Source organism: Pinus tabuliformis, chromosome 6 (assembly GCF_031772625.1).
Source record: "Pinus tabuliformis cultivar Carrire ecotype Pingquan chromosome 6, CPIR1, whole genome shotgun sequence".
NCBI lineage: Eukaryota > Viridiplantae > Streptophyta > Pinopsida > Pinales > Pinaceae > Pinus > Pinus tabuliformis.
Genome location: NC_142292.1, coordinates 974,756,392 through 974,768,155, shown reverse-complemented (window position 1 = coordinate 974,768,155; position 11,764 = coordinate 974,756,392). Strand labels below are relative to the sequence as shown.

At 43.7% G+C, this 11,764-nt stretch overlaps 2 protein-coding genes and 1 non-coding gene across 3 annotated transcripts; all 3 read left to right on the top strand.

Annotated features, from left to right (window-relative positions):
* The first annotated feature begins 3,833 nt into the window (after nt 1-3,833).
* On the top strand, nt 3,834-3,952 carry LOC149262252 (5S ribosomal RNA). Its single transcript, XR_016261290.1, has one exon. It is a non-coding gene; the product is annotated as a 5S ribosomal RNA (ribosomal RNA).
* Nucleotides 3,953-6,239: 2,287 nt separating this feature from the next.
* Nucleotides 6,240-7,109, top strand: LOC149262251 (uncharacterized). The gene has a single exon (XM_089376303.1). The coding sequence runs from the start codon at nt 6,240-6,242 to the stop codon at nt 7,107-7,109; it is 870 nt and encodes a 289-aa protein (XP_089232429.1).
* A 1,989-nt stretch (nt 7,110-9,098) lies between these two features.
* LOC149262250 (uncharacterized) lies at nt 9,099-9,869 on the top strand. Its single transcript, XM_089376287.1, has one exon. It carries the CDS (start codon nt 9,099-9,101, stop codon nt 9,867-9,869), a length of 771 nt encoding a protein of 256 aa, XP_089232413.1.
* The last annotated feature ends 1,895 nt before the right edge of the window (nt 9,870-11,764 follow it).

Here is an 11,764-nt window from a genome sequence, read left to right as displayed (position 1 = left end):
TGTATTTACTGCGCGAAATTGTGGGATCTATAATATTTATGCACAATAAGGGTAATTAACTACCTTCGTGAAGTATTAGATAGATATGTTGTAATTAACTATTTGGAAAATGGTAGATCTACACAAAGGCAAATCTAGGGATAAAATTTATTGCGTGACAGTAGCAAATATGTACCTTTTATGCAAGTTCAGTATGATCATGTGCCTTCACGAAGATCTGAAGGTCATTTTGATAGAGTTGCAGTAGTTGACATTTGGAAGGAATAGATCTTTATGAAGTCAAATCTAAGCTATAGATCCTCGGAAAGACCATCACACAAGCCTCTAGATGCAAAAACTTGGTTCTAGCATCCCCTAATATTGCTTCGGGTGAGACTGAAACCTGCACTACGTAGATTGTTGTTGAAATGGCCAGAAGTTAGGGTTTTGTTGGTTGACACGAATAACTCTGAGCATGGGTTAGACCCCTTAAGCCAACAAATGGTTCTGTTGTCAGGACTAGGATTAATCTAAGGAATGTGTGATGTTGAATAAGTGGTTCCCTACCAAGAAAAAAATTGAGAAGTCGCTCGATCAAAAGGAACGCACATTTGCAGCTCAGGAGAACAAAAATCTGCAGTTATCCAAGGAGCAATGGTTGAGTAGATACTAATACTCAAATGTAACAAAAAACTATTATGTTTCTTCCCTAGTGAATTACACGAGTGGCTGTCTAGATTAGTAGATAGTTAGGGTATGTGGAGAGTTGACGAGCCTATTGTGTGGACTCCAGAGCTAGTGAGGTGCCTGGAAGCTTCAGAAAACAACATCGCATGGGCCATTGATCACTATATTGATCGAACACTCAAAGCATTTCTAACTGAGTTAACAATCGATACAACTGTCAGTTACAGTGAAGTAATGCACAGGCTCTTCAAGGGACTGTGACGTAAGTACTTGAAATCATTAAAAACTTGGATTGAAATGTTGTTATGTGAAAAATGGGTTATGTCATTACCTTTATGTTTGGAACTACGCAAAGTGGAAAACCCTTCATATGGAATGGAGAATCAGGCTTTGAGTATAGTCCGTTGATCAGATCCCCTTCGAGTGATGATGAAGGGATATTCCTAAGTACACCCTAGAGTGTGGTATAGTTGAGTACACAGGGTATCCCACAAATAACCCATTCATCCACTCCACCTCCACCTCCACATCCACCACATACACCAACACCTTCAGCTCCACCTCCACCTCCACCATTCAACATGGTGAAATCAATGAAGATGTTGATTTTTAAAGGGGTAGGGAGAAAAGACCCCGAACAATTCTAGTTCATTGCAGGTGTTGTGTGGACAATGCAACAGATCACGAATGATAACATCAAGATAGCGCAACTGGTCACGACCTTACAAGACTGAGCATTAACATGGTACATCAAGTACTGCGCTGATAACCCTAATGCGATGTTTGCAGAAACCCAACAAGCGTTGAATAAAGGGTTTATAAATCCTAAGTGAGAGGCGTAGTCCGTAACTGAGGTCAAATAAATTTGACAAAATGTAAATGAGTCATCATGGTATTTCGATCAGAGGTTGAAATTCCTAATCTGGCAGACCAATATAGTGATCTCATATTACCAACATCGAGATTGGTATATTGTGTCACTCTTACCACACTTAAGACTGTCGTTGTCACAACAAAACATAGAAACCCAAGCAGAGGTAGTAGAGATCGCGATGAGGTTGGAAGCCTCACCAATAAAAGATACAAACGTTGCAGTACAACATATTCACTCATAGCTGGAAAGCCTGCACTTGGAGTTGTAGAGACTAAAGAAAGGAAAGGAGGCCCAGCCTGAAGTTTGTGTAGAAGTTTGGTGCTTGAAATGTAAGGGCCATGGTCACGATAAGGACCATTGTCCAGTTTATCAGAATTATCTTATGGGGGAGGGACTGTCCCCTTGAAGCCATAAAATATCATTGGGTCGAGCACAGGAGTTGTGCCATGGTGCACTATTTGTCAGGTTACTTGAGAGCATGCAATGGATAATTTTCATTTACTACATAAGGTTGTATAGACCCCTCAGCAGTAGTTTTGCAACTTCTTCAAGTCTGTAGATCATGATCAGCGCCATTGCCAAAAGATATGAATTGATGATGGATAGAGCCCCTACCTACCAAATGTAGGTAGAAAATCAGCCTCATGAGTAGGGCTCGAGTGCAGCACGTGGAGGATTCCAAGGTCATGGAAGAGAAAGTGTAGGAGGGGACGACAGGGGTCATGGCTAGATTATTTTCTATAACTGTGGAAAAGAAGGACACTTCACACAAGGCTTCCAAAACCTCACAAATCCATCATGTCAATACTACAGACATTTCCAACATGTGATAGAATATTGCTCAATCCTTATAGCAAAGATGCAAGACAAGAACACACATACCCATCAACCTATGCAGAACATCCAGATGATGAGGGAAGAGCCTCGCGAAGAAGATCATAGTGCAAATATAGTGACAAGAAGTGGAATGGCCATAGGAGAAGACAAGGCTAAAGGTTGGGTGCATAAGATTGCCAAGGAAGAAGTGGACTTTAACCTTAATAAAGCTCAAGAGACCTTCATGGAAGCAAAGAAGAGCTTCATTGAGGTCTCCGCCTCAGGAAGTTAGGAGAAACTATCGAAACTAGTACAACGCAGTAGGTAGATCCCTCGTCGTTAGCCACTTTCTTGAAAACATGTATGAAGTTACTACGTGAGAAGAAGGCAGTAGAAGGGATCCAAGAGCTAATCGATAAGGGTGTGAATAAAGATAAGACCCCTACTGAACAACGCATTGTGATAAAACTTGGTAAGCATAAGAAATTATTGGGGCACAAAATGAGGTTGACCACACAGATAAGAGAGTATGAAATGGACCAAGTAATCTTGGATCTGGGGTCAGATGAAAATGTGCATACCAAACAAACATTGTTGTAGTGTTTTCTTCTCAAAGATGTACGAAAAGAATCCACTTAAGATTGTGGATGACAAACAATCTCAACAATATAAATGGCTACTAAACATTGGAGAGCTGCAGCAACTGATAGAAACAAAACCTGCCAAACTCCTGATCTATGCCACAATCATAGTTAAATAGCAAAAATAATAGTAATAACTCCAATCATACAATGGAAACTAGATATACAAAGAATAGATTTTATTATAACACCTATGAAGGGAACAAATAAATGTTACCAGACTCCCTCTATGGGATGGCTTTTTGGCTATCCTCAAACTTCATCAGCTTTTGTAGAGTCTCTCTCCATTGTAATGTGTAAACCCAACAAATAAAATTTTTGAGCTCAATGGGAACTCAAATGTAAGAAAAATGGTGGCGGACAATGAAAATAATCAGAGTTACAACAGTGAGTGCAACAATGAAAATAATCAAAAGTGAATAACGACTTGAAAACTCTTATATTTATAACAAAATATTGAGTTATTCTCGAATAATGAGCAATAATAAAATATTATTAACCCCATTATTGGAATAACTACTTGGAATATTTTATCATATTTGGTTAGGAGGGAAAAAGCATTTAAAATTTTATTCATAAATAATAAATAAATAAATGATTTCTTTATCATCTCAAGAAATCGGTTAAGTAATAATAAACAAATAATGATTTATTTAATTATTTCTAAGGGATTTAGTCAAATTTTAAAAAGAATAATAATTAATTAGTGATTAGTTAATTATTCTTAAGATAAGATAACTAATGATTTATCTGTTGATTTTTCATAATTGGGTCAAAGATGACAAGGAATAATAATTGAACAATGGTTTAATTAATTATTCCTAGAAGAACTCCCTGGGTGCGATCATACCAGCGTTAATGCACCGGATCCCATCAGAACTCCGCAGTTAAGCGCGCTTGGGCTAGAGTAGTACTGGGATGGGTGACCTCCCGGGAAGTCCTAGTGTTGCACCCTCCCCCCTTCATCATTCATCTAAATCGAGAGCGCAGGGGCATCAATGACGATGGATATGGCTAGCTAGGGTTTGACATTTTCTACAGGTTTCTGAGCCTGCGAGATATCCCTGACCCGCCACCAACTGGACGCATATGCCCTTACTTCTGGTGGACGATCTCGTCCTGTAACTACAGTCCCCTGACACCTGCTCTCTGCTCTACTGTCACTGGAACCTGCTGTTCTCATGGGAGATTATGAAGCTGTAGATTACACTGCCGACCCTCTGGAAGGCGTACCTATCTGGCGTACCCCAAATGCTTTACGAGGTATGTATAACCAGGCTTCTTTTTCTAATGGGGATCCATCGCTCTCTCGTCCAGCAGCTCATCCGATCCTTACACCTTCCCGGCATGACCTCTTTTCTCCGCGCGACCCTCGGATCTGAGGGGGAATGCGCTCCCCCTTTCCCTCACCCCCCTTCCTTCTCTACTTCAGTCCCGGATCTCGCTCATACTGAACCACCTCCCATCACTTTCTCTGTTTCACTGTCTTCAGATCCCCTCCATGGAGGTCACCCTAGTCAACCTTCTCCCTCTGATCCGATTTGCTCTTCTGGTGGCCTTGCTATCCCCACATCCTCCTCTGCCCCTCCTTCTGGCTCAGGAGCCCCCTCGCCACCGCATCGAGCGCGGAGTTCACCTCTGGATCCAAAACCAAAAAGGAATAACATATGTTTTAAATCTAAAGCAGAGGAAGTATTTCTCAGATTTGAGGAGGATGTCCAGTGGGGTGAGATAATGGATCATTCCGACAAAGTCTTGGTGGGCCGAATAAGGGGTCGGAAATACTCGGTTTCTCGATTGAAGGCCTGGATATCCGATATTTGGGGACACCATCTAAGGGATCCCCCCTTAGTACAGATATTAGCTAGAGGATGGTTTGCAATAAAATTTGTCCTTGCCGAACACACAGACTGGGTCTTATCTGCTCATTGGCATTTTCAACATGCCCCAGTCCTCCTTAAACGTTGGACTCCCATGTTTGACCCCGAATCGGAGCTGATCGGCACTGGGCTTATATGGATTCGGCTCCTAGGCCTCCCTATACAGTATTGGTCTGAAGACATCTTCAGAAGAATTGGGAATGCATTGGGCTCTTACTTGGATTATGATCGATCCTTCCTCCATACAGGTGTGATGACTTATGCTCGTCTTCTCATCAATCTGGACACCAGGGGTGGCCTTCAAGAACACATTACTATTCACTGGCGGGACTTGGCACGTAAACAGATTATTGATTACGAGGGGATCCCGTATAGATGTCGCCGATGTCACCAAGTTGGACATCTATACCGGGACTGCCCTCTCCTTCACAAGGGTAAGCAGCGACCACAGGATGAGGCTACTGAACTTCCCCCTCACTTCCCTGATCTGCAAGGATCGGAGGCGCCTTCAACGGAGCATAACCAGGCTACTGATGGTACACATGACCCTCCAGGCTGCGCTATTGATCCCACTTCTTGTCCATTGCCTGACCAAGCGCAAGAGTTTCCTCAGCAGATGGGTGATATTTCATCGATCCCTCATCCCTCCTCCCCTCCGGTTCATACATCTCCCTCTGTAGATACTGCTCCGCATCTGAACTCTTGCCCTCATGGATCTAACCCTCTTTCGAGGGTTCCCCCTCCCTCCCTCCATTGCCCCATTCCGCCTCTAGCTCCCGCTTTTCCCCCAAGTTCGCCCTCCTTGATCACTCCATCCATATCCGCCTCCCTTGCTCCATCCCCCCAAATTTCCCCTCGATATGCCCTCAGATCCAGATCTAAAGACAGAGGCGGCGATGCTTTCGGCCTTGACATTATATCAGCTCCTTTTAAGCAATCGCGTGGTCGACCATCGCGTATTTCTAAAGCCAGACACACTGTCGACGCTGAAGTTGCCATTGAGCAACAACAAACCATCCCCTGGGCCCTTAGAGCAAAGCATGGCCCTGTCCCTCTTCCCTCATGAAGGTACTCTCTTTCAACTGCAGGGGGTTTGCTAGTTCCCCCAAAAAATTAGCGCTCAGGAGATTGCTCTCCATATCTCAACCAGATATCATACTACTACAAGAGACCCTCTGTCCTGCAGACACTCTCATCCAGTCCTTCAAATCTTGGATGCCATACTAGACATTTCATGCTATTGACGCATCAGGGAGATCAGGCGGATTAGCTATTGGGATCCTCAACTAAGCCATCAAGATCTGTAACATTTGGGGCGACAGGGGCTTCATAGGCCTGGACATCTATGTTCTCTCCATGGAAATGAACCTGCGTATTGTCAACGTTTATGGTCCATGTTCTAGCAGGGCTCCCTTCTGGAGTGCGCTACTTGAATCTGACCTATTGAAGGAGGACAATATTATGCTTGGTGGCGACTTAAACTTCACAATGGGTCAGTGTGAGTCATGGGGTCACTCTGCCCTGACAGACCCTTTCTCGGACACCATATCCAACCTGTTGGAGGAGCATCACTGGGTAGACATACCCTCTGCCAGACTACAGCACACCTGGACGAATAACAGAAGTGGGAATCAGAGCTTGGCTAGAATATTAGACAGGTTCGTGCTTAAAGAAACCCTCTATAACCATCTCCCGCGCACTAGGCAGTGGGTCGGCTCCGGCGGCATCTCCGATCATCGCCCTATCTTACTAGAGACAGCTGACTCCTATGACAAAATCAAGAGCCCTTTCAAATTAAATTCTACTTGGTTAAAGGATCCCTCCTATATACACTTGGTCACCGAATATTGGCAGAACAATCCAATTCGTGATCAGGAGGAGCTCTCGGCCAGATTTGTGAGGAAACTAGCTGAATTAAAGCGCTTATCCAAGCAATGGGCACACCAGAAGCGGGTCCGGGACGATCACACTTTAAAAGAAGCGGAAAAATCCATTGCAACATATGAGATCTCTACTGATGGCATCTACACTACTACAGGAAGCAAAGAACAGTTCAATTCCCTCGTTACCGAGCGCACACAGATTCTGAAATGCAGAGAGGAAAGTTGGCGGCTGCGCAGCAGGGCCATTTGGCTTAACGAGGGAGATGCTAACACCACTTTCTATCACAAGTTCGCCAATGGTCGAAAAGCTATCAACTCTATTTGGGAGCTCAAGGATGAACAAAATTAGTCTATTACATCTCAGAGGAACCTGGCCAGCTTAGCGATCAATCACTTTAAAGGCATTTATAAGGCCCCCAGAGTGGCAAACATCCTGGAGATCATGCGAGTGGCAGAGAATTTTCCCAGATATGTCCTTCAAGATGATACAGAGGAGCTCACTAAGGCAGTCACCATGGAGGAGCTAGAATCCACCATTAAGTGGTTCAAGAAGGATAGAAGCCCCGGTCCTGATGGCTGGACCATCGAATTCTACATTGCATTCCTTGATCTGTTGGGCAATGATCTCCTCAATATTATTGAGAAAAGTAGAAGATCTGGCAGGATTTCATCAGCTATTAAATCCACCTTCATCGCTCTCATCCCGAAAGCCAATCTCCCTTCATCCTACAACGACTTCCGCCCCATCTCCCTCTGCAACTGCCTATACAAAATCATCGCTAAGATCATCGCCAATCGTCTTAAGCCCATTTTATCTCGCCACATATCCCCTGAACAGTTTGCATTCCTCCATCATCGGCAGATTCATGAGGCCATCGCCACCGCACAAGAGCTCCTACATACTCTCCATACAAAAAAACAAAAGGGCCTGATTTTAAAGGTTGACCTGTCAAAAGCATTCGATAGAGCCAACTGGCTCTTCATCAGGCTTCTCCTGACTCATCTCGGCTTTCCCTATAGCTACACAAAATGGATAATGGGCTGCATCTCTGATGTGCCCTACAACATTCTTCTTAATGGTGAAGCCACATCCTTCTTTACCTCTGAACGAGGGCTCAGGCAAGGATGCCCATTATCACCGCTACTTTTCCTCCTCATCATGGAAGGTTTGTGTCAGCTTCTCATATCTGCCCGAGACAGGAATCAACTCAATGGCATCAACATCTCAGAGTATTTTCATCTTACGCACCTCTTGTTTGTCGATGACATACTCATCTTTCTTAATGGTTGCACAGGTGACACCACAACTCTCCAGAACATTTTTGCTCTCTTTCAACAGGCCACAGGCATGCAGATCAATGAGACCAAATCCACAATTACGGTGGTTGGCTGCTCACAACATGAATATACCTTTGCTCTTCGGCGCTTCCCCTTCATCTCTTTATCATTATCTGAAGGCATCAAATACCTGGGGTACAGATTAAAACCTGTTGGCTATCGGATTGCAGATTGGTCGTGGTTAATAGCGAAGGTGGAGAAAAGATTACAGGTTTGGTATCACCGATATCTTTCCAGAGCCGGTAGATTGACTCTTATCAAAGCAGTCATTGAGGCCACCCCTGTATACTGGATGACCTTGGCATGGATACCTCGGGGCATCCTGAACAGATTACAAACCATATGTGCAAAATTTTTATGGAATGGGCATCATACAGGGAAGCATTTTGCCTAGGTGAATTGGGCTACCATAGCAAAACCCAAGCGCTGGGGAGGCTGGGGCATTAAAAACCTCGATTACTTTGCAAATGCGTTGGCTGCCAAACTTGGGTGGTGCCTCTTGACCACGGACAGCCTATGGGCTCGAGTCGCTCAGGAAAAATACATTAAACCAATGCACCTCATGGACTGGTTACATCTACAACACATCCCGGGCAGAAATACTTCAAATATCTAGAAAGCAGTCCTCCATTCGTTGCCGCTGTTGAGGGATGGAATCACCTGGCGCATCAAAGAGGGTAACAGTGTCAGGATCGGAGTGCATCCGTGGGTCGGGTGCGGTAATTCACACAGGTTACCAAATGAGCTATTAGCGCACCTCCATGCCAATGGAATCTCACATATCAGGCAAATTGGGGACAGGGCGAACACAACCCTCCTGCATCAAGCATGGGCTTCTCCCCGTTCATTAGAATTACCTGATCAATGGCATCTAGTATGGCGTGACTATACCGATGCTCTGTCGCAGGCCCATATTCAACTAACTGAAGGCCACAACGAATTGATCTGGGCAATCGCACCCCATGGCACCTATTCACCCAAGTTGGGATATATTACTCTAATGGAGCCATATAAGCCCACGATTATTCTCCCTGTTTGGAAAGCGCTCTGGAAATTGGACGCGGCTCCCCGTACTCGCCTCCTTATGTGGAACATCCTTGCTGATAAAATACCAACTGGTACCAACCTCATGAAGCGTGCATTCCACGGACCGTTCAGATGTCATTTGTGCCGTTCAGGTGAGGAAAGCATTGCACATTTGTTCCTCTTTTGTCAGGCCACATTAGCATTCTGGCAGAGCATCGTTACACATTATCCATCCCTCAAGACCTGGCAGGGACAGAATCTCATGGATACATGGAGCGATTGGTGTCGATCCCACACAGGAAAATCCGTCAACATGCCCTTACTTGTTTGTTGGGCTATATGGATTGCCCGAAACCAGGTTATTTTTCAAAACAGGGAGCCACAGTGGCCTGTCATTTTGAGACACACTATAGCAGATTTTGATTTACTTCCCACAGTTGTACCAAAAAATACCACGCGTACCTTCAGAAAAATCAACCTGGATAAATCGAAGCCCTGGGCTTTTTTCGACGGCTCTGCACAAGAAATAGGCTGTGGTGGAGGAGCGCTCCTTTATCTCAGCGATAACCATTTCTATAAAATTCAGATAAATCTGGGTCGTGGTACCAACAAATTTGCTGAATTATGTACAGCAAAGAATATCATCCACTTTGCCATACAGAAACATTGCAGCCATCTTCAGTTATTCGGAGATTCACAAATTGTCTGCAATTGGTTGAACGATACAGCACACTGCCATACATAGTCTCTGAGCCACATTCTCCTACAGACAAAAAGGCTGATAGCATCATTTGAATCCTTCAACTGCAGCCAAATATACAGGGAACAGAACACTGAGGCGGACCATCTTTCCAAAGCAGCAACTCAAATACAAAGGGACGGCTGGCTAATTCAAGAGGACATTGATGGATCATCCCATCAATACTACCACAGACCTTTTCACGATATACCATAGGTCTGGGTTTGGTCCCACACATAATCTATGTTATTTTGTAGCTTACATGATCAGCTGTTATATTTTTTTGTACAACATTTTTGTAGCTGTACCAGAAACTGTTGGGCTCTCTGCGCAGAGCCGGAATGTGAAAGTCCTATACAGGCATATTACAACATTAGCTGTTAAGACTCCATAACCAGACGGTAACCGTCCCACAATCTTGAATGCAACTGCATCTGTAAAATGTAATTTCTCCATTAATAGAAGTTACGATATTTTCCTTATGGGCAAAAATTATTCCTAGAAGAAAATTAAATAAATAGGGTTTATTGAGTTATTCTTCATGGGTTTAATTATAAATTACTTAACAAAGGTGGTTTATTAAGTAATTTTTCACAGTGAAAACAATTTTACTATGGTAAAATTGGCTTTACATGGTGTATTTCGATCCATCTAGTAAATTAGGCTAGATGATCAATTTTTTGGTGATAACAGATTGCCCCCCAACGTACAAGTGCTAGGAGAAAAATGCATGGGCTAAGTACGTTGTAAAGACACAATCACTAGACAACACAGCCGAGTCAAAGAGAGAAAGACAGAGACTATTAAAGCTGAAGCGAAAGAGGATAGGGACAAAGGGGGTGAGACCAATGCAAGTATTCATTTATGTTGTGGTACCGGACCTCAATGAGACGGGGGAGGCATACTGAAACTCACCGAGATAACTTAGTACAAAAATAATGGTGGGCCCAGAAACATAAAACTGAGGAATGAAGTACATGTTGAATGGTACATGACATGCTGGCATAACAGAGCCAAAAAAGATACAATGTGTCCCATATACATAATTCACTTGGAAAAACATGAGCCAGGAATGAATACACTAATATTTGAGTACATGAGATATAATGACCCTTCGCTCAAAAAATGGGTGGGAGGTAGAGTAGAATATCTGAAGAAGCCCTACTGAATAGGGAAGGGCTCTACAAAACTGAATGGATCATCTAAAGGAGACGTGCATGTTATGAACACTACGATCGATAGGAACCAAAACCATCAAATTTGTGGAACTGAATATGAGGTTGTAGCATAATAGTAGTGCATCCGAGCATGTGGGGGGCTACCTGAAGGGCCACCCCCTCATGAGGTCTGAAACATCTCACACACACCCGGGAATCACTAGTACAATCTATTGCATCACTAAACCATCAAGTGTATGAATCACTAACATTAAACAAACAAGTAAAAGGGCAATAATGAGTCCCTCTGCTCAATTTGAGGTGCCGAATAAGAATGGAAGTTGGAACCAAGATACGCCGCCCTCTAGGTTGTTCTTCTAGAATAAATGAGCTAATGTCGAGAGAATAGGGCCAGCGATAGGTGAGGGAATGAGGATCCTCAACTAAGGCACAAGGGAAAATAGTAATTTTACTGATGGAATGACACCAGGGATGATATAAAATGTGGTATCGAGGGACAAACAAATGACTTCCCTTGTCAGAGCATAAAGTTCATGGTTGACCTGGTGGCGACTGACTTAACTCCAGAGGGGATGGGAACAGTATGACTGGAGGCCAAAATGGGCAACACAGGATGAACAGTATAAAAATATGGATGGAATAGTGTGACATAATATAATGGGATGTTAAATAGACTCCATGGATGCAAGGGTGATTCATCGTGGATGGTTTGAACAAGGGTGA

Excerpts from the sequence above, each read along its gene's own strand:
- LOC149262251 (XM_089376303.1), top strand. The coding sequence starts at position 6,240 with ATGAACCTGCGTATTGTCAACGTTTATGGTCCATGTTCTAGCAGGGCT.
- LOC149262250 (XM_089376287.1), top strand. The coding sequence starts at position 9,099 with ATGGAGCCATATAAGCCCACGATTATTCTCCCTGTTTGGAAAGCGCTC.